The sequence below is a fragment of the Lutra lutra genome, chromosome 7 (assembly GCF_902655055.1).
Source record: "Lutra lutra chromosome 7, mLutLut1.2, whole genome shotgun sequence".
Taxonomy (NCBI): Eukaryota; Metazoa; Chordata; class Mammalia; order Carnivora; family Mustelidae; genus Lutra; species Lutra lutra.
In genome coordinates, this window is record NC_062284.1 from 18,181,775 (window position 1) to 18,204,662 (window position 22,888).

Here is a 22,888-nt window from a genome sequence, read left to right on the forward strand (position 1 = left end):
AAAAGGAAACATCAGGCAAACATTGACCAAAATAAAAACTCTGGCAATATCAGGTACACATAGCTAGGAAGCCAGAAGTTTTACTAGGGATAAAAAAATGGTCCAAAAAAAAAAGGGGGCGCCTGGGTGGCTCAGTGGGTTAAGCCGCTGCCTTCGGCTCAGGTCATGATCTCAGGGTCCTGGGATCGAGGCCCACATCGGGCTCTCTGCTCAGCAGGGAGCCTGCTTCCCTCTCTCTCTCTCTCTCTGCCTGCCTCTCCGTCTACTTGTGATCTCTCTCTGTCAAATAAATAAATAAAAATTAAAAAAAAAAAAATGGTCCATTACATGATAGTAAAAGGAATAACTCCCCAGGAATATGGCTCCTACACCTGAATACAGCAAACAATACTGTCTCATAACATAAAGTGAAAATTGATAGAACTGAAAGGTGAAATTGGCCAAACCACAACAGTTATGAGATTTTTAACATACCTCAAGTTAAAACAAATAAATCAAGCAAGTCAAAAATAGGAGTGATTTTGACATCACAAGTTTGAGTTAATGAACATATGTATAGAACATTGTTCACAAGAATTAAAGAATATACATTCTTTTAATGTAATGTATGCATAAAGCATTTATTAATACAAAAAAAAATGCCTAAACTCTAAGCCGCAATGCAAACCTCAACCATTTCTAAAAAATCAGTATTATATGGAATGCAATATGGTCAATGAGCTTCTACTGGACCTAACCGTCCTGTAGAGAACAGCCACAAATCTGAACAAAATACAAAAATGCAGTGAACTGAAGACTGGAAGGTGAGCCAAGACAGGAAGGCGCTGAGAGTGGAGGAGGGGTGGTGGGCGATCAAGACTAGGAAGAGAACAGCACAGGGGGCTGAAGGCAGGCCTCGTCACACTCTACGGGGGTAGCTTATACTCTTAACAGAAGATCCGTAAGACAGAGAGCTCAGGGCGACAAAATGATGAGGGGGGAACTGAGGACATGCTGGAAAGGCATTCCCCTAACTAAATTATAGTATGTTGTTGTAATCATTTTATTATTATTGCCGTTAATCCCTTTCTATGCCTAATATATAAATTAAACTTTATCATACATACATAAGTGTAAGAAAAAACACAGTAGATATAGGGTTTGTTACTATCCATGGTTTCAGACATCCAGTGAGCATCACAAATGTATCTCTCAGGATGGTGGTTTCTTCCAGGGAGTAAGTTAGAGGGATGATATGGGATGGGGTCAGGGGGACACTCGGTCATGTCCATAAATGCTTGTCTCTCAAAAAAGAAAAAAGTTCGGAAACAAATACAGTGTATCTTAACATTGGTTAAGTCTGAATGCTGGGCTTATGGACTTCTGGTTTTCCTTTTGTGCGTGTGGGTCGTTTTCGTTTTTGCCTTTGTTTTTTTGCCTGTTTTAAATATCTCAGAACTAAAAAATAACGTAAATCCACTACATTTGTTGACTTCTACATTGTCTGTGTCCCCCACCAAACCATAAGCTCCCCAGAGGCAGGGACTATGCTGTGTCAAGCTCACCCCAGTGTTCCCAGTCCCTGGGCGGGGGAGGGTGGGTCAACAAATACTTAATGGCCAAATAAATGAAAAGCGAGGGGGAAAATGTAAGCATATGACCTTCTAGGGCAACTTCTGGTCTAGATAACACTAAGATTCCTTGATTTCATTTTAGATTTGTCCAAGAGGCAAGAATGGTGGATTCAAGAAGAATAATGAGAGCTTTCAGCTCCTAGCTCAATGCCCTGTAGGGTTTATCTTTCTCTCCCACTGAATACAGAATGAAGGCATTTAAGTGGTCCCCTGAGGATGAAGAATGGGGGTACAAATAATAATTACAAGCACGGCAGCTGCCACCATAGCTAAAATTTGCTAGCGGCTAAGGGATAACTTGCATAGTATCACCTGTAACACTCACAAACACTAAGAGATAGATGACATTACTGAGATGCAGATGATTAAACTAAGGGTCGGAGTGGCTCAGTCCTTTCCACTTTGTCTGAGGCTATGCAGCAATTTCAGTATTTATCAAGAAAAATATGTGAACAGATGACCGGCCAGCTATGACCTTTATTCTTATAGAAAGGGTCCCTTTGTACAGCCTGTTTCTAATTTCTCCTAAATTTGTTTTTACCTTTTAGATATTTGTGAGTGTTCTCAAGAACATGCCCCCCCCCAATTCCACCATGGGGCTGGAAGGATCACATCATCCCTCATCTGTGTGTTCCTCAGCAATAACACTGAGAAGTGCACAGAAGGAAGACCGTGTGAGGACACAGGGAGAAGGTGGCCATCTACAAACCAAGGAAAGAGACCTTGGGAGAAACCAACCCTACCAACATCTTGATCTTGGACTTCTGGCCTTCGGAATTGTAAGGAAATGAATGCCTACTGTTTAAGCCACCCAGGTTGTGGTACTTTGTTCTGGAAGCCCTAACAAATTACAACAGAGACACATGGGTATCAAGGGACTCTTCTGGGGTCACACCCAAGGAAGACAGAGTCAAGCTTCTAGCACTGCTCTTCTTTCTTTCTGCTGGAGTAATACTTAAAATAATGGTAGTCTGTTCTTCGTGTTAATATTTTTATCTGTCAATATTAAGAGATTAAGATGGAGAAACTCAAAGTAGCATGTTTAATTCCATTTATTTTGGGTTCTTCTACTAGCTGAGATGTAGAACAACATGGGAGACCATCACCACCACTGAAACAACAACAAAAAACGCTGAATAATGGGCGCCTGGGTGGCTCAGTGGGTTAAGCCGCTGCCTTCGGCTCAGGTCATGATCTCAGGGTCCTGGGATCGAGGCCCGCATCGGGCTCTCTGCTCAGCAGGGAGCCTGCTTCCCTCTCTCTCTCTCTCTGCCTGCCTCTCCGTCTACTTGTGATCTCTCTCTGTCAAATAAATAAATAAAATCTTTAAAAAAAAAAAAAACGCTGAATAAACTATGAAATCATTTCTTTTTAATCCACTGGAGACCTGAGGTCTCGATGAAGTTGGGAATAAGAACTAAATCTCCGAGGTCCTGAGGGATTGAGCCCTTCGTAAGTGAGCAAAGACCAGCAACCACAAGCATTCCCCGTGGCACAGGCAGGATGAAGAGCTGAAGCAGCGGCAGACAGAGGATCTTGTATTAGTCCGAGAGAACCAGCCAAGTCCTTATCAACTGTGTGAGCTGAGAGGATGGATTAGATCTGGAGCAGGGGTGCCCTGAATCTTCTCTACCAGACTTTTTCCAAGTATGGTGGCCTGCAGGATGCCGGGACAAGAACAGAGAGCAGCATGGTACCTCCACGGTGATGTGGGGACTGGGATCTAGGCTCTTCCGGTCCTGCCTCAAGACATGGGAAACCAGTGGAGACCCAAAAGCAGGTAAAGTTCCAATCCAGATCAACCCGCCTCAACTCCCCATTAAAGAGGAGAGAGTTCATCTCCTGAGCCCTGCTGCCTCATTGTCACTACAAGAGAAGCCGGCTGAGGACAGGCTCTCAGAGAGAGAGGAAACAATTGCTGAGAAGCCCAGGCCGGCCAGGCCTACCTGAGGTCCAGCCTCCCACTCTGCTCCTCGGTTCCATGAGCCCGGGGCACCAATGTGCTGGGTGGTGACACCGGTCTGATGTCTGTCATTTCCAACCAAAGGAATCTGAATGGACGTAAAACATGAGTCCCAACCAATGACTTATTCCGGACCATATGTTTGTTAGGCAAACGACTGCATAAACTGGCAATATACAGTTTCTGAAGAGTTACGGCACCTTCTAAATCCTCATTACAATTCACTTTATAACACTACAAATGAGCCAAACAATACTACAAAATAACTACAGCGGTTTTCTAAAACAATCGTAAATGATGTCTACATAAAGTAGACATCAATGTCATTGCAGGAACCACTGCTGGATGGTGTATCTGTATTTTAACAAACACACCGAAACACAGTAGGTTTCCTAACCTGACAGGGCCTTGTAGGAAGTGTTAATGTTCTGCCATCCACCTCGACCATCCCATGTTACACGTCCCAAGATGGAGGACACAGAGATTGAAATTGTTACTAAAGCCTATGAAAATGGGGAGATTCTAAACTGAATCCAACTGGAGAAATTAAAATGAACATAGAAGACAGAAAGAAAGCTTTGAAGACTGAGAAATGTTTCAAAATAATCCAAAGCACCATTTTTGCTGCTGAGAATAACCCCCAAAACCTTCAAAAATTCATGCTGTGACCCAAAAAGAAAAAAGAAAAAAAAAAAAAGAAAAAGAAAGAAAGGAAGGAAGGAAGGCTCGCAGACTCCACATTTTTCATGCCAAGTTCCAATCTGGAGTGACACTTTATGAATCATTTTATAAGGTCCTAAAAATAAGAAGCTATAAAGGTAATAGGATCAGCCTATCCTCTCCCTGGGAGCCCCAAAGCCTGCTAGAAATGCAATCTCAGTACTACCTACAAGAAGGCAGTGGGTCCTTCCAGGTGGCCTTGTCCCTGGGCTAGTCCCTTTGTCCGCCTAGAGAACAGGGTGGCTGACCACAGTTCAGCTCCCAGGTAAATGGAGTGCCTCATGGAGGAGGAAGAATTACCAGACTCTTCCTCACCTGCAAGGCCAGCTGGTTACTCCTAGGCCAGGTGCAAGGTTGGGGTAACGTAAGATCCAAGGCAAAGCACAAGGACACCTAGGACAGCCATGTTCAGCCATAAAGAATATGTTCCCATAGGAAATCCTGGATGATTCATCTCATTCCTATTTCCAGGAAGCCAAAAATGTGTCTTGCTGGTTTCCCAGAGAATTATTTTCTCAACTTCTCAATGGAATTTCTAGATTCCCAGGAAGTCAACCCACCCTTGATAGGGCCTGACTGCTTTATTGACTAAACCTATTAGAAGGCCCACGATCTTTCTCAACACAGGAATAAAATTTATGGAGTATGTCACCCAAAGCAAGAAGGACTAGAAGGAAATAGATACCCTTCTCCGGCGTCTGTGCTCCTACCCAGGACACAGTCTGCGCTGGCCTTACATCACTCTAGCACCGCAGAGCACAATGACATGAAAAGTGGGGGCAGCGAAGGGGAGAGGATTTTTTAAGCAAATTTAGAGATTTTTTACACAACTGCTCTTATTTTAACATCGTTTCTATCACATCCACCCCACCCAGTTTTTCTTCATTAATTTCCTCCATTATAGACTCAACACTCGATCAAAAGTGTGCCTTGATCACAGCCTCAGGGACAAAAATGCAAACCCAAGCACAATTTATCACGTTGTCAGCAATCCTGGGGGTCACGCATGCCCTTAAAGAGGATGGCGGGGGCGGGTAATGAGACAAATATTCTACAATATCATCCACAAGCAACCTAGGTTTCCAATCCAGACCAGCAGTCAATGAGCGCCGGCTTGAATTGAGGTAAAAGTGAGAATAATATGTACTTGCCCTTGGACTTCATTGTGGGCCCCTGCCAGGGGGTTCTCACCTGAAAAACCCACTTCTGATGGCCCACCGGTGCTGTTACTCAAGTTTAATACCCCTTAGTGCAGTGGTTCTCAGCACCAGCTGAACCCTAGGAACACCTGGCGAGCTTTTAAATCACCAGATTCCCAGACCGTGCTCCAGACCAGTGAAAACAGCTCTCCAGGGGCAGGACCCCACTCGGGAGGAGTAGTTAAGTTTCTCCAACCCTGAGACCCACTGCCTTGGCCTCATCCCCCTACCTCTGAAACGACATATTCAGATTAAGCGAAAATGCACACAGATGTAGAATGACCAACAGTGATTCGAAGGCAGATTTAAAAACAAAACAAAACAAACAAACAAAAAACTCTTCCACCAAGACTTTCAGGGGCCTGATGTTTAAAAGAACACCCCAACATCAGGCCCAGACATACAACCGACCAACTCCCCCAAGCCCCTGCTTCCGAGTCAAGAGCATGTTTTAGTCACTGGTCATTTCCTGCTGAGATCCACCTTCCCCTACTTTTCTAAGGGGACAGGAAGGAGCAGAGCCAAACTCTCATGTATGGTGGCATTCTCCATCCCTCGGAGTTCTGCGGGGGTTTCATAGATGGCCTGGATTCAGCAAAATCACCTCCCCTACCTCCCTGCCAATGCAGACCAGCTAAAGAGGGCCGCTCCCTGGATGAGGTCGGGTCTACAGGCAACAACTGAGCTGGGCTGCAAGGCTTGCTCATACATCCGAAAGCTGTCCTAAAGGAGGGTCCGAGCTCGGATGTATTTCTGAGGTTACTGGAATACCAAACAGAGACACTACATTTTTTTTTTATCCAGAGATTAAGTCTTTAAACTACAAAAGCACAACTTCCAAAGCTCAGCTGTGGGGTCCTATGCCCTCAGGCCGGGGAGGAAATGCCACCCATGAGCAGCCGTTTATCCGTCTTTATCAGGGGACACTCACAAGAAGACTGCTGCTGACGCAGCGGTGACCATTTCTTTGACTGTGAGGTGTCCTTAAACACCTGACCTTGAGTCCACAGGTCGCTCGAATAGAGAGAGGCACAGAATATAAGAACCCTGGGTTCTCACCCCAAGCGACTTAGTAGAATCACCTCTAAAAACACGGACACCCCAGTCACAGCCCAGACCAACACTGGGGGACATGCCAGTGCCAGGCATCCCATAAAGCAGGGGTTCCTACACCTGAGCACCCATCAGAAGCACCTGTGAAGTGACTGATTCCTGGACCGCCCCCCCCACCCCGCCAGGTTCTGATTCAGGAAGTCCCGCTGGTCCGAGAACGTGCAGATGACAGGGTCTCAGACCTCGACTCTGATGCTGCTGAGAATCACGGCTCCCGAGGCCCTCCAGGGTGCAGCCAGGCCTGAGGAATACCCCCCAACACTGAAGAGCCAGCTCTGGCCAGGGAGGGAGGCAATTCTCCTAGCTCTGCCTGCCAGAATTTGGTAAGAAGTACGCCAGTGTGTTGTGGGGGACCTCAACACAGGACCTCTTTCCTGATCTATACAACTGGGGCACTGCATCAAGGAGATACTGGGAGCCTTTCCTTTCCAAAGGGCTCCTATACAGGAAACGCCAACACTAATCCAGACAGAGACGGGGAAGGCAGTGGCCTAAGGGGAGATAAACAAAACAGCTTCAAAATACAGGGGAATGTAGGTGGTTGCTCACAGGACTCGAGTGTGTCTGGGGATGTGCAGTACTGCCGAACGGCATGTGTGGTCAAGCGTGCTGTTTCCCAGACTCACCTGTTAGAACCTGGCAGAGCTGCCCAGGACCCTGGGCGTCGGTGGAGGGGCTGGGTGCCGAGGACCATTTGCGCCTGACCAGATGCTCCCGTGCGCTGAGCGGGCCCTGGGAATTGTTGAGGGGCTGGATGAGCACCTGCTCCTGCCCAAGCTGGATGAGGCCAACCTGCCCAGAAAGAGGAAAACGGGACATGAAACACCCTCGTTCACGCACACCCACAACCCCGACAACCCAAGGGCAGCCAGACCGCCTGGCTATGGCCTGGGCCTCACGACTGGGCTTTTGCTTTACTCGGTGCTCTGATTCACCAAACCCAAGAAGGAGCTTCTGTAGGCCTTGAAACATCCAACCCCATGGCTGTGTTGGGGAGAGGGGTATGGCGCGGCGTCAGGGGTGCAGAGATAACATCTAGCAGCACTGACTTCCCACGTTCACTTTCAAAAAAACATTATTAGTAATAGAAAAAAACTTTCTTTTAAAAATTATTTTTAAGGGACGCCTGGGTGGCTCAGTTGGTTAAGCAGCTGCCTTCGGCTCAGGTCATGATCCCAGCGTCCTGGGATCGAGTCCCACATCGGGCTCCTTGCTTGGCAGCGAGCCTGCTTCTCCCTCTGCCTCTGCCTGCCACTCTGTCTGCCTGTGCTCACTCTCGCTTCTCTCTCTATGACAAATAAATAAATAAAATCTTAAAAAAAAAAAAATTATTTTTAAAATCAGCCTCCAAAAGTCTACTTGATGAGGCAATGCCAAAGCTGTTGGGGATGAATGACAAGGACATCCTTAATGAGGGGGGGGAAAACGCATATCATCCCTGGAGATATTAAGAATGAAAGACAATGGAGCCAGTCCTGTATCAATATCAACGTATCAATATATCAATAGCTTTGTGGCAGGGGATTTATACATTCTTTCAGAACTTGTGGTGTTTAAGAGAAATCGACAGAGTCTATCCATTGGATGAGACTTGTGAACCTAATTTAAAGTTCATCACGGGCTTAGCTTTGTGATGTTAAAATCTTAGTAAGTTTAGAAGCGGTAATAGAATGTGTCAGAGAACTTGAGACCTCCCACGTTTAAACTTACTGGGTTTGTAGGGATCACTGAAATAACTTGCAAAGGGCTTCTCAGCCAACCAGAGAACTTGGAAAAGAAACTGACTATGTTACATTTCTCAACACAGTTTTAAAGGTTTCAAGGTTGTTAATCACCAAATTTACAAGAGGCCCCGAATATTATCCAAAGCTTCCTTGAAAAGGATAGCAAAAAACCTTCGAGATAAAGGGGATTAAGAGTATAGTTATCTAGAGGAGCCCGGGAAAATGTATGGAATTTTTGAATCCTATTGTATGCCTGAAACTAATATGACACTGTTAATTATGCTTCAATAAAGAATTTAAAACACTTGCTAGATTAGAAAAAACACAACTTGTAAATGGAAGGAAAAATTCAAGAACTAAGATTTTTCATTTGCTCCTTTAACAGAGAGAATCTTAATTCTAAAATACATTTATATGGTGCAGAGAACTCTTCCCAGCCCTTAGAACCAATGCCGACACATGAAACCGATTTGTGCTCCTTCCCTGGGATGCCTGCTGCTAGCTTCCCTTCTGAGGTGTCAACAAAGCAAGGTAAACCTCCAGCAAGGAACCCCACTGGGCCCCAGGCTAGAGGACCTGAGTTTGCACGCTGGGCTGCGCGGCCCACGGCGCCTCCTCCAGGTGGATGCCCAGGACCATCCTAACTAAACAGAGTCCGCAGCTCGCAGGTCAGTCCTTGGCTGAACTGAGCATCATCTCTCCTCTTTCCCTACCCCGAGCCTCTTTTCTAAAGGCCACATCACATGGAAGCAGTGCTTCTCAAAGTCCACCGCATGTGAAAACCACCTGGGCGTCTTGGGTAGGCGCCGAGAACGTGCATTTCTAACTAGCCCCCATGTGACCCAAATCTCTGCTCTCCAGCACAGCAAGGCCTCTGGTCTCTAGGACAGAGCTCGCTCAAGCCAAACAGCAGATCTCCTCAGCAGTTGGAGCGGATGTCTGGACACCAAACCTCTCCGAAAGTAAACCAGATCAACTCATGAGATCGCCTCCAAAACACAGGGGGAGTCCCCAAAACACAGGGTGAGAACTTACTTCCGGCTCCTAGCAGATTTCAAGGTTTCCATTTCATTAGAACTTCTGCCAAGAACAACTCCGAGATTTTACTGCCCAAATAAAACTGTCTTGAAGTGGCATTGCATGACCCACGGGAAAGCACGGCTTTCTTCCCTCTCCTTTGAAGTGAGGACATAAATTTGCTCATGAAGATACTTTGGGGAGATGGAACGAGTGGAAGCAGAAGGTGGCCGGGTGGCAGGGGGGCAGGGCACGCAGAGCCCCGCTGGGGCTACACCTAAAGAAAGCCTCGGTACAGAACACACACCTCACCACGGCAAACACTTCCATGGGTCACAATAAAGTTGGCAAGTGGGGCACAGCACGTGGGATGAGCCCCACATGGAAGGCGCCCTGTGCTCCCTGGAGGATATGCTCAACTTGAACTCTGCCTCAGATGCTCTCGCTTTGGCAGGTCACGAGCCCCCTTGGGTCTAGCCCTTTCAAAGCCAGGTACCTGTTCGGTCCAGTGCTCGCCTTCACAAGCGATGGTGTAAAAGGCCAGGGAATGGGTAACTCTCGTGCAGTGTGACACAGGGGTGTGGCACACAGGTGCACACACCCAAGCCACCAGCAGAAGTAGCCCCTTCGCTGTAGCAGGTCTTGTTTGCAGGGACCCGCATGCTGGTTTCCACCCCTTTGGGGAGGACATTGGTAACAATGGTAAGATGATCATGTGGACTGACGGTCTGGACTCTACCTGGCAGCTCTTAGCTTCCTGGGACCCGGCTTGCAAGCGGGCATGGCCAGGACTAGCATCGGGAGCAAAGTCGCCCAGCACAGCCCTGGGGGAGCCAGAGCAAGGAAGGACTTTGCCCCACCCCTCCCTCCCCCAGTCTCAGGCTGTCCCAAGACTCCCTGACATGTCTCTTCATGCTCATCCTGTCATCACATTACCAATGATAAAATGTGCTGCTGAAAAGTGCCACTTGTGCCCCCTACATGCACACACCATCTAGCCCCAGGGCAAACACTTGCCAGCCCTCCTTATCCTTCCCCCACTTTCCCTCTTCTGCCTCCCTGCCTGCTGCATTATGGGGCATTTGCCACCACCTGACCGTTTGTTCCTTTGAGACAGGATCACAATTAGCTCTCATTTTTTCCAGTATCTGCCACAGAAGTTACTCAGGAAAATGCAAACAGAGTAAAAGAGAATGGATTGGAATGCAATGGAATGGACTGGACCAGCAGGGTGTTTCTGCAATCCCCTTTACTCACAGGCTCTCATCCCTGGCTATGCAGGAGAGCCATCTGGGAAACTCCTGATGCCCAGGCCTCACTCTGGGCCAACTGAACCAGAATCTGTCAGGAGTTGGGGGGAAGGGAGCAGGGACTCAGGCCCTGGTACTAAGAGCTCGCCAGGAGATCTCAAAGTGCAGTCAGGGTTGAGAAGCACCCTGCTAGCTTTTAGCTAGGTGCCGGAGACACTGGCCACCTTTTGCCTTGACTGAGATGTCTGAAGGTAGCCTGGGTTTGAACTGGACCTTCCTCTGACCCCGGGGCTCTTCCCTGGCCCGGCTTCCAGCCCCCAGCTGCCCGGTGGCCCCAGAAGCTGGGTGGGGCTGCTTGGATTTGTATTCATCCCCTGGTCACCACCTATGCTGAGAAACGAGACCCAGGGATGTCTTCCCAAGGCCTCCGTGTCATACCAAGGACAGCGAGCGACAGCAGCAATGAGCCTGAGGTTGCAGGAGATGAAAGGGGCCTGCAGACTTCATCCGAAGACGCAGGGCTATAAGGGAATGCCCGCTGCAGACAGAGCTGGGGGCCCAGGGGTTTGAAAGGGCGCAGTCATCCTCCAGAAGTGGTGTTCTTAAAAGAGAAGTCAGCAGTTCGCTAAGATGCACAGTATCCTCCCAAAGCAATGTGCGCCCAATAAAATGCATCAGGCTGTAACAGTTCTGAGTGGCTCCCTGGCGATTCTCTTTGTTCTGGGGGATGCTCTGAAGTGTTTCTGTGCTGCCTTAGGAGAGCGTTACCAATCAGGTGGTGTTAACTCTGGCCCAGGCTCCGAAGCGCGATAAGCCCTCCTGGCCGCGTGCAAAATGCATGAAGGACATACGGACTTTTCTCACCTGCGGACGTCAGCACGACTTCTCAGCAGAATGGAGCAAATGCTTTTAAAATAACGTAAAAAATACACATATAGTCTCTGTCCTGCGGATGCTCCGGGACTGAAGGGCACACCTGAGGGGACACCACCACATGACTGTCCACCTCGCTGGGACTTCAGGGCCCAGGGAACACTCTGAGTCCCTTCTTCAGAAAGCTGTGGCTCCTTGGTTAGCCAGCATGATGGGGGGGGTGGGTCTTCTCCCCATTGACAGGTTAGCGTGGGTGGTTCAAGAGTACAGAGCAAATGGGGTTGTTAGTCTGCTTCCTGCGTGAGCCAAGTCTGCTTCCAAGAAGGAAAAACAACCCTGTGATGACAGGCCCTCCTGCACCTGCCTCCGCCTTTCTGGGGGCCCTCAGCGGAGCTCCTGTGGCAGGAGCATGCCCAACCCCACAAGGGCTTCCCAGCCTCCATGCCGAGTCCCACTGCCCCCGTCCTGGAGTGCCACCCAGAACCCCCTTCAAAGGTCAGCTGCTGTCTCTGCAAATGTCAGGTACCTAAACAGATTCCTGGTCTTCTTTCCAAAGCCAGCCTCTGCCCCCATAACGTGGACCAGTCACCGCCGTCTTCTCCCCCTTTTTGATCACTACAGCCGGTCACAAAGACGGGCAGCTCTTCCTTCAGATTCTCTCTTGCATAGACGCCTTGCTTCCCATTTCCACAACCCAAGACTTGAGGCTCGTCACCTCGTGTTTGCAGGCACCCTCCTCCTCCAGTGTCCCCACAGTGTTATCACTAGCCCTCCCCCAAGTCAAAGGCCAGAAATGCTCCTCATTGCCTTGAGCCCAGTGATCCTCACGACGTGGTCCCCAGCCCGTAGCAGCACCTGGGAACCTATCAGGAGTCCAAGCTCCAGGCCCACCCAGACTGGCTCAGGAACTCTGGAGATGGGACCCAGCAACGAGAGTAAGGAATCCTCCCAGGAACAGAGCTGAGAACCACTACTCTACAATAAATCTGAAATGCCTTAGGTTGGTCCCCAACCTAAGGAGGCCACCAACCAATTAGATGGCTCACTTCATCCCCATGCTTGTCTGTTCAGTTCTTCTCCTACCATCTCCTAAGATAACCATCTCCACTCCCACCCCCATCACGTAGCCACCTCGTGGACCCCGATCTAGGGAAGAACTTGGCCTTGGAGGCTCTGCCGTCATTCCTTCCTCTTAGAACGGGAGGCCCACCTGCTTCTGCTCTAATCCTCTCCCCAAAGACCCCACCCCACCCCAGCACCACCACTGCTCTACCCCTCGGCTACCCTGTAAGCTCCAGTGTAGGCTCCTTCCGAGACAGGCCCCACGTTATACTCCTGAGGTTTGCTGTAAACCCACCAGAACCCACCTGTCCTACCCAGGGCAGGTGTGTGATAATGATCTGTTCGTTTAGTCAACAGTGTTGACTGATTGGTTGGTTTATAACTGGAAAAGTCTGGGCCCCAGAGGGCAACAGAAGAAACATGTTTTTAATGCCTTATTGGGCCAGGCTCGTCCTAAATGATTTCACAGACTTTATCTTACTCCATTCTATCAACAGCCGCATGAGGCTGATGTTATTTACTCTTCCTGGGGCTGCAGACGGGACCGGGACCGTGCAGGGGAGGTGGCTCACTTGGGATCACAGCCCCAAGCACCCGTGAAGCCTCATTTCCTAAAGACCGAGAACGTGACTGTGCATCTGCGTGCAGAGGCGGGCAGAAGGAAAGGATCAGCAGTGACCGTGCGTGGCTCCCTCCGACGTAGCAGCTGCAGAGCTGTCCCCCATTGCACGCGTCCACACCTGGGCAGCCGCAACATTTCAAAGCTCAGCAAACAAACCCCCAGAATGCAATCAGTCTAAGACGTCTTTGGTTTATCGTCCCATCTTGTGCTTTTTTCTTTTTTTTACAATGTTGCCAACTACATACAAGTTCAGATGCGGAAATCTAGTTTGGGACTATAGGTAGGACTGGGGAGCACGCATGGCCACCACGATGCCCGTGAGCAGTGGGGGCAGAGATCACTGTGAGGCTGCAAGCACGTCCTTCCAGAGGAAGAGGGGCAATACCTTAGAATTCTCCCTTCTGGGGTCTTCCCTTCAAATCCTCCACATCTCCCAACTTCACTCTGTCTTTTCCCTCTTTTCCTTAACATCCTTATTATCCACTCAACTGTTTCTTTTTATGAGGCTTTAAAAAACGTGTGTGCAGGGTGCCTGGGTGGCTCAGTTGGTTAAGTGTCTGCCTTCGGCTCAGGTCACGATCCTGGAGTCCCAGGATCAAGTCCACGTCGGGCTCCCTGCTCAGCGGGGAGTCTGCTCCTCGCTCTGACCCTCCCCCCGCCATGCTCTCTCTCAAATAAATAAAATCTTAAAAAAAAAAAAGTGTGTGCATTTTCCAAATACATTTACACTGCAAGCAATGAGTTCTTCAGGAATAATTAGTGATGACTCTCTTAGGACTCTGTGCCTTCAGCACACCGGCACCAATATGATGATGTAGGACACTGTGGTTTGGTCTACATGCTGCCTTCCAAATCATCTCCATACCGTACTATTACTGCCCTAGAGGATTCCTGTCTGGCTGTGTGTAATCAAGGGATGCTGTATTAAAAAGCTAAGTGAGGGGCACCTGGGTGGCTCAGTGGTTTAAGCCGCTGCCTCTGGCTCGGGTCGTGGTCTCAGGGTCCTGGGATTGAGTCCCACATCAGGCTCTCTGCTCGGCGGGGAGCCTGCTTCCCTCCCTCTCTCTGCCTGCCTCTCTGTCTACTTGTGATCTCTCTCTGTCAAATAAATAAATAAAATCTTTAAAAAAAAAAAAAAACAAAAATAAATAAAAAGCTAAGTGAGGGGCGCCTGGGTGGCTCAGTGGGTTAAAGCCTCTGCCTTCAGCTCAGGTAATGGTCCCAGGGCCCTGGGATCGAGCCCCGCATTGGGCTCTCTGCTCAGTGGGGAGCCCGCTTCCCTTCCTCTCTCTCTCTCTGCCTGCCTCTGCCTATCTGTGATCTCTGTCTGTCAAATAAATAAATAAAAATCTTTAAAAAAAAAAAAAAAAGCTAAGTGATTTTATAATCAATCAAAAGGGTCTGATCATTCCAAAGGAAGAGATGGCAACTTCCCAAACCTGTCCCCTTCATCAGAGGAGTCATGGAAAAGCAGTCTGCCCTCTTAATTATGGAGCTCCCCAAAACTGCCAGGCCACCTGCTCACTGACTGACCCCTGCCCCACTCTGTTCCCATCAGCCTACCCCCACGGAACAGAGACGAGCGTTCTTGCAAAGCCCCTGAGTAGACCACAAATGATGTGCCACCAAAGTGGTCCCCTGTGCTTTAGTCGAGCTGATCAGCCAGAGCCAGGTTGGTCTGGGCCATCAGGTCAACCCCAGGGGCCACCGGAATGACAGATCCCACAGAGCATGGCTGTGACTCCAGGGAAAACCTGCCAAGAACATCCCTGACCTTGTCTCTCTCTCTCTCTCTCTCGGGTGGCTTGGCAAAGATGTACAGCTTTTTCAAGTTCCACGGACCAGGGCTCCCGGGTGTCCTGTCTGATCTCAACATTTCTCTCGTTGCTGGCCTCAGCAGGCCACAGCCTCGGCCCAGAAGGGAGGGACAGAGTCAGGTTGGAGGACCCTCTGGAGCCTACATTCATTAAGGAAGATCGGCTACAGCTTAGCAGACCAACCCCACGGCCAGGGGCCTCCCCCACTCTCTGTCCTCATGTGTGGGGATGGAAAACAGCCCCTTCATTCGCTCATTTCAGGCTTTTTCAGACCCTGACACTCAGTCTATCACTTAAAATTCCTATGCTGCCCGCTCGGGTGAAGTTTAACCTGATCCCAATTCTGCTGGCCTTCCGGGCGCTGGCCCCATTCACAGGAAGCAGCTGATCCAAACTTGCACAAATTCTCTGGGGGTGGAAATACCTGCCTCACATACCCAAAGTTCATTGCTTTGAAATTGTACGGTTGTAGAAACTCTTCCAAAAACTTAGGTAATGTCTAAGGGCTCCCTGAGACGTAAATAAAACGAAGAAGCATAAACAGAAAACAATTATTACTTGCACCTAGGGTCTCCGAAGAGCCAAGAAGTGCAGTTTGCATAGCTTTTCAAGATAAGTGAGGGAGAACACCACCGGCCCACGCCTCTGCCCACAGTCCAAAGCAGAAGAGGCGAAATGCAACACGAGATTTACGCTTCATGCCCCATAAACGAGTAATGATCTACTCTAATTATGCATCTGCTTTAAACAGATACCTCTTTGGAGACAGCACAGACGCCACGCAACTGGGAACAGAGCCCACATTCCCCTAAACCGTACACTCGCCGCTAAGTCATTCGAGAGATATTTGATGCATCAGGATTTAATTGCTACTCAACATCGGAATAAAGTTTTATTGAGTATAGCCATGCCCATCTGTTTATTTACTGTCTACGGCATTTCTGCACTAAAAGGACGGCGTGGACTTAACCCTGACGGGGACCATATGGCCCACGAGGCCTAAAATATTTCACTGCCTGGTCCTTTCCAGCAAAAGTTTGCCAGCCCCAGGCTCTACATGACCTTTAGATCCAAGGTGGCTTTGGAATGCTCCCATCTATGGACATCAAAAATCTCCTACTTGCTATGGCTCCTCTCCCACACTTTGCGGTTGAGGCTGTCCTCACAGACACACAACACACATGCCGCATTCCACTTCCCGAGGCAGTAACTGACACATTACCACCCACCTGAACCTCTCGAACACACTCGAGAACCAAAATCCAAGCGAGGTAAAGGGCCCTGCAAACTTGTCTAGCCTGAGATCCCGTTGCTTTCCCACACGTCCCAGGACTACCTTGCGATGAAGAGGGCCGCCCTGAGTCACTTCCTCCCTGCCTTCGGCCCTTCCTCTGCAGAGGGCACTTAGGAGGAAGTGTCCGACGTTTTGCTCCCACGAACAGGATGAACACGGCAGACTAAACACCAGAAGTGTCTGCTGCTGCAGGAATTTCAGAATCTAAAGTCTTAGAGGTCCACCCGCAGCTGGTACACACTGAACGCAGACTCTTGGCGGGGTTCTTTTATCTAAAGCACAGCGCCCTCACATGGTGCCGAAGGGAAGCACAGTCTTTCCGAACGCGGGAGGACTGAGGGGAACCTTCGCACAGCGCGCACAGCTCGGATGCCATCTGTGAGAGGGCCCCGCGTTCAACTCGGTGAGGATTTGGAATCAATGTTATCCAGATTTCCACCCTCAGCTCCTTCACAGATAGCTGCTCCTCGCTGGAAACTTTACACCGAGAAGTGTAAACTCTGACCTCTACAGAAACTCACCAAACCGCAGCAAATGGGATTCAGATGTTTCCATGTACAGTACAGTGATGTGACCTAGACTTTAAACACTTTGGCAAAAACAGGAAAAATGATGTGGGCCTTCCAGTCCCTCCCAGAACATGATACAGCCTTGACCCGAGTCCTACGGTGATCTGAGCCTTTCTCACCCCTCCTTAAGCCTCCTCACCCGCAGCCCACATTCTCTGCCCCTGTTCCACATTAGCTCCTAACAGGCTGCCTCCACGGTCCATTTTCCTTGTTTAACCGAAGACGCCAATTTCTTCCAGCCCAGCAAAAGTAGATCACATTCTGATCAGGACTCAGAAAAAATCCTGCAAGGAGAGCTAGTGAAAGCCTGGGAAATCCTAGGAAATGACCCCCCCCCCCCCCAAGATCCTCTGCCGAGCTGGGAGGAAAGCAGTAGTCTTACATAAAGACTTGGACCCCCAGGCTCTCTAGCTCTGTGGCAGATTCTCTAGGACTGGTCGCATACTATGTGGGTAAGGGCTAGAGAATTCTAGACGGCGGAGCAAGATAAGGTGGAGATGGAGGAAGCAGTTTTCTTCTGCCAGGGAAGAACAGACACAAAAGAGTATCAGAAACTGCTCTCCCAGAGGCCAGTCATGACAGAAGATACAGAAACAACCCGGGTGTCTCACGCTCTGAGCCATACCAGGCTCTGTTGGGGGCAGCCCATCTGCCAGCCATGTGCGCTCCCAGGGGGCAAGATGGAGAAGCTGAGAAGCATGCGGCTGGGCACCGGTGTACAGGGATCGAGTGTGAGCATAAGCAGGGCAGGGGTGCACAAGAACATCCCCTGCCCCTCCGAGCACTGCACAGGTACTTCTAATGTGTCAGGGCAAGGTCGCCGGGGGTGGGGTAGCTATTGCCCCAGCAAGGGAGCTTCTGGGGACAGGAACAGGGCATTATCACCAATGTAAGCACCCCCAAGACCTGGCTGAAGGTGGCTGCCAGACACATACCTGCCCGTGGTATAAAGGAACAAAGGGTCCAACACCCATTCTCTTGGTTCTCACGTTCAACTAAGAAGAGGTTAGTAGCTTGTCGGGGACCCCGTCAAACTTTCCTTTTCCGGGTACAGAAAGACTCAAGAGGGACAGCAGGGAGGTGAATGCTTACTACCCTACCCCCATATCCAAGAACAGAAGAGATACACACCTAGAGGTGTTACCCGTGACACACACACATACACACCTGTGCAGATACAAGTAAATATGAGAGAAGTGCGCCTCTCCGTCTAGGGGCCTGACAAGGTTTCCTCCCCGCCAGACCTGTGCTCCCCTGGGCGGACTGCTGCGTATCCTTCTGGGCAACTCCAGAACTGCACAGTCCCCGTGTACTTCAGAGCTTCCGCACAGCCAGTGGCAGGCACTGGACAGTCCGCTGCTTCCCCTCTCACCGTCTTTGCTCAGAGACCCTCCGGAAGGTCCGGGCGGGAAGAGGGGAGGCTCCCTCCGGACGGCGGGAGAGCAACCCTGGAGGCTGAACTTCCCGCCCAGGAACAGCCACCCCCAGCCCAACCTGCCCTGGGGACCACCCCCGGCGCGGCGACATTTCGACGGGCAGAACCGGAGGGGGCGCGGGCAGTACCAGGCCGCCGCCGGCGCCGCAGGCGCTGAGCGAGACGAGGGAACCGGGGTGGCCGAGCACGCGGCCCGAGTAGAAGCACAGCTCGGCGGGCCGTCCGCGGCGCCCGGCCTCTCCCGCCTCCTCCACCTCGAAGCCGCGGGACAGGAACCGCAGGTCGTGGCGAAGCTGCAGGTACAGGTCGCGCCCGAAGGCCGGCAGGTGCAGCAGCAAGGCGCGCTCGCCCGGCCGGACGCGCGAGGCGGCTGGGGGCGCGCGGGGGCGCCGGCGCTTTCGGGGCGCGGGGGCGCCGGGCAGCGGCGGCAGGTGCACGTCGTCGGGACGCACCCGCCGCGGCAGCACCACCTCCACGTCGGCCGCCGCGTCGCCGACAGCTGCGGGGAGAAAGGAGACGTGTCAGCTCGGCGGGGCCCGCCCGGCCGCCCGCCCGCCCTCCCTCCGGCCGCCCGCCGCGCACCGGGTCCAGCGCCGGGACAACGCGGCCCCGAGCGGGCGCTCCCTTCCTTCCCCGCGCCGCGGCACCTCGGTGCCGGCCAGAGCCTCCGCCCGGGATCCGCGCCACCGGGGGAAGGGCTCCAGCGCGGCCGCCCGAGCACCTCCGGGAACGGCGGCGCGGCATCGGCGCCGGGAGACCCGGCGGCGGCGCGGCCGCCCGGGAGCCGCCTGGAGCCGGGTCGTCCGGCCGCGGCCCGCAGCCCCTCGGCCCCGAGAGTTGTCAGCGCTCCGCCGCCGGCCCCGGGCCGCGCAGGCAGGCGGGGGCCGCCAGGACGCCTCGGATGGCAGGAGGAAGGTGGTGGCCGCGAGAGGCACGGGCGAGGAAGGGGCGGTGGGCGAGGGAGCGCTACCTGTGCCCGGGTCGAGTCCCCAAACCAGCAGCAGCAGCAAGGGCAGGACGAGAGGAGGCAGCTGGGCGCCGTCACACATGGTACTTGGGAGGAGCAGCCCCCCGGACGCTCGTGGCGGAGCAGGAGCACGCGAGGCGGCGGCGCCAGCCGGAGTGAAGCCCTCCAGCCTTTGGAAAAAGTAATTAGCGCTGCGGACAAACCCAACGTGGTAAATCCCAAGCCCCGCCTTCTCCTCGGAAAGCAGGCGGCGATTGGGCTCTCGCTTTCCCCTGCCCCGCCTCCTCATTCCCCATTGGCTAGGACGGGTCTAAACCAGGATGCGTAGTTAGGTTGTAAGCACTTTCTTACACGTGGTTTCTGGGCAGTGGCGGGGGCGGGACACCAGGTGGCGCCATGGAGACCCTGGAGCTGCGCTACCGCGGAGGCCCTATGAGGACACCTGACTGGTCTTCAGAGTTTGTGCTCCTTGTTACACTCCTCTCTGACCCTGCTGCCCAGCATCCCAAGAAGACAGGCCAGAAATCGTCCTGGACAACCGGTTTCATTCTTAAAAGCATGTTCTCTCTACGTCTACAGTAAAACTAGTTTGGGTTGTTTGTGGCTGGACATTTTCTGGCACACCTGAGTTTGCACCTGAGGGCTGCGTACAACGTAGCAGCGTTTAGGCAAAGCCTTCGAACCTCCTGCCGCCTTTATCCTCACAGAAACCAGCAGTACAGGCGTGACCACACCCTCTTACAGACTGAGAAACTGAGGGAGAGAGAGCTGAAGGAGCTTGCTAGTTGCTGGGTGAGTTTCTATCAAAACAGGAGCTAGAAGTGGTCCTAACTTCCAGCCCAGTGCTGCTTAGGACAAACAGCAAGAAAGAGGCTCCAAGGGCAGGCAGATTTTTTGGTGGGGGGGTGGGGTGCTCTAGGAAACTCATACAAGGTGGCAAAGCCTAGACTTCCAGTTGAGTTCATTCTTTTCCCACAAGAATATAACTGAAGTTTGCAAGAAAGATGATTCTTTTAGCTTCGTGAGGAGCATCTTGTAGAAAACAAAACAGAATTAACCAAAGCGTAACCGTTCTTGGGTCTCTCCCTCTCCCTTCCTTGTCCTGTTTTCTGTTTCTGTTTTCTCAAAGCAGAGAGGTTACCACACTCCTACTGGACTCTGCTTGAAGCCTTTCAGAATCTAAAATATATCACAGGATTCTGCGTCAGCAGAAGGAATCCAGAGGTGAAAACTATCCAGCTTCCAGGACATTTCGTTAACCCTGGGAGTGGACTGTATCACTGGTTCTCAGTAAAGCCTCCTTCTTTTACTACAGCAAACTTGCTGCTCTGGGGGTCCTCCAGAGTGTGTCTGATAGAATTTTCTTCTGCTCTGTCTACCCTGCCCTCCACAGGGGCTGGCCTCTGTCATGCACTGCTCTGGGTACTGCCACTTGCTGCTGGGTACCACACACATCCACACACGTCCAAAAAAGCCTTGGTGCGTTTCCCTTCCTCCTTGACAGCAGCGTCAGCCAAATGCTGATGGCACAAGAAATCATGGAGAGCTTCGTGGGACAGCTTTGTTAGCAAAAGAGCCACCTCACAGACCTGCCCCCCGAAAGCCAGGGAGCATCAGCCACTCTGCTTCGCATGGTTTAAAGTCATCCTTGTCAACGTATCAGATTATGCTCTGATGCACGAGTCCAAAGGACCATGCAGACTGAATCAACGACAAGATACTGTCGCATCCCCCAGACTGTCCAAAACTGAAGTGCGAGGAAATATCAAGCATCGGAGAGGACACTCTCCTGCCCCTGGGTGGGAGTGCAGATTGGCATGGCCACTTTGAAGAACAATCGGACAAACTGTGATCAAATCCAAAATGTACACGCTCTACAACTCTGTGATCCCACTTCTGGTTAACGATCACAGAGAAACACGGGCGCACATTACAGAATGTTGACCCCAGGGCCTTGTTAAGAGCAGACATACTGGGGCACCTGGGTGGCTCAGTGGGTTAAAGCCTCCACCCTTTGGCTCAGGTCGATCCCAGGGTCCTGGGGTCGAGCCCCACATTGGGCTCTCTGCTCGCCAGGGAGCCTGCTTCCCCATCTCTCTCTCTGCCTGCCTCTCTGCCTACTTGTAATCTCTGTCAAATAAATAAATAAAAATCTTTAAAAAAAAAAGAGCAGACATACTGAAAACCTGAATGTCTATCATTAGATAAATGGCAGCTAGAAAACAAGGCATCGTTTCAATGCAGTAAGTTCATATTTACACCACAGAAGGAACTCCAAGACTGGTTGTCATTTTTTTAAATCAAATTGAGGAAGAATGCACATGATAATACTTCCATAAATGCACACAGTATTAAATCATTTGTATGGTAAAATCCTAAGGAAAAGTCTGGAAGGATACACACCAAACTTTTTTAAGGTTTGGTGTCCTTTTTATATTAAACTGCATGAAAGGATGCCATTCGGGGTCCAGGCATGATAACTGCTACCATTCTAGGTATTTCGAGCAGGGAGAATCTAACATGGAGAATTGAGTACAAAAGTGAGGAAGAGCTAAACGGAGAAATTCAGTGATTATACGCTGCCCCTGCCCCTGCGGTGCATTCCAGCCCTAAGGGCCTCTGTTTCCTGTTGCATCACTGAAGGCGCCGTCACAGTTGGTTCTGGATCTACCAGATGTGTGAACTAGACTGGGGCTCCGTGCCCAGGGCCACACCAGCAACTCCCAACACATGTTGCACTGGATCCTTATCTCTGTTCCTTGCCATCTGATCTCCTGCCAGGGCCTCCTTTTGGCAGAATCTAACGGAAAGCCTAAGAAATGTAGGGGAGAAACATCAGGAGATCACAGCATGTAGGTCACAGGCTTTCAGCCTCAACTATGAAACTATGAAAAGCAGCCCTTAGAAGTGAGCATGTGGAGCCAAGAGACATACCTTCTAAAGGTCTTAATCTGGTCTAGATGAGTCTGAATTCCCTTTGCCTCTCACCATTGTATTTCAGCCTCCCTTCCAAAATGATCTGATGTTTCAGTGCAGTCCCTATCAAAATTCTGTTGGCATTTTGCACAGAAATACCAAAAAACCCAAAAGTCATATGGAAACACAGAAGACCCCAAGAAGCCAAAGCAATCTTGAGAAAGAAGAACAAAGATGGAGGTATCCCACTGCCTGGTTTCAAGCCCTATTGCAAAGTTGTAATATAGTGATCGGAACAGTAGGGTATTGGCATTAAAAACAGACACATAGACCAATGGAACAGAATCCAAATCCCAGAAATAAACCCAGGTGTATATGGTCAACTAATATTTGACAAGGCAGCCAAGAATACTCAGAAAGAAGGACAGTCTTCAATGAATGGTGATAGGAAAACTGGATATTCACATGCAAAAAAAATGAAATTAGACCCCTGTCTAACACCACTCACAGAAATCAACTTGAGTTGGGTTAAAGACTTAACTGTAAACCTTGAAGCCATAAAACTCAAAGAAGAAAGCATAGGGAACAGCTCCTTGGCACTGTTCTCGGCAATAATGTTTTAGGATGACATCAAAAGCATAGACAGCAAAATGAAGAATCAACAAGTGGGACTACATCACTTTCTGTGCAGCAAAGCAACCATGAACAAAACAGAAAGGCAACTCCAGAATGGG

At 50.5% G+C, this 22,888-nt stretch overlaps 1 protein-coding gene across 4 annotated transcripts in view; it reads right to left on the minus strand.

Moving 5' to 3' along the window:
* The window catches only part of ADAMTS17 (ADAM metallopeptidase with thrombospondin type 1 motif 17), a 336,604-nt gene extending 317,153 nt beyond the window's left edge, over positions 1 to 19,451 (minus strand). For all 4 annotated transcript variants that reach the window (XM_047738521.1, XM_047738519.1, XM_047738520.1 and 1 more), the window contains exons 1-3: positions 19,242 to 19,451; positions 18,400 to 18,770; positions 7,235 to 7,400 (exon numbers count right to left, since the gene is read on the minus strand). In XM_047738521.1, the coding sequence (XP_047594477.1) occupies positions 7,235 to 7,400; positions 18,400 to 18,770; positions 19,242 to 19,320 (616 nt within the window). In that variant the 5' untranslated portion in view covers positions 19,321 to 19,451. The remainder of the gene's footprint in view (positions 1 to 7,234; positions 7,401 to 18,399; positions 18,771 to 19,241) is intronic.
* Positions 19,452 to 22,888: the final 3,437 nt, after the last annotated feature.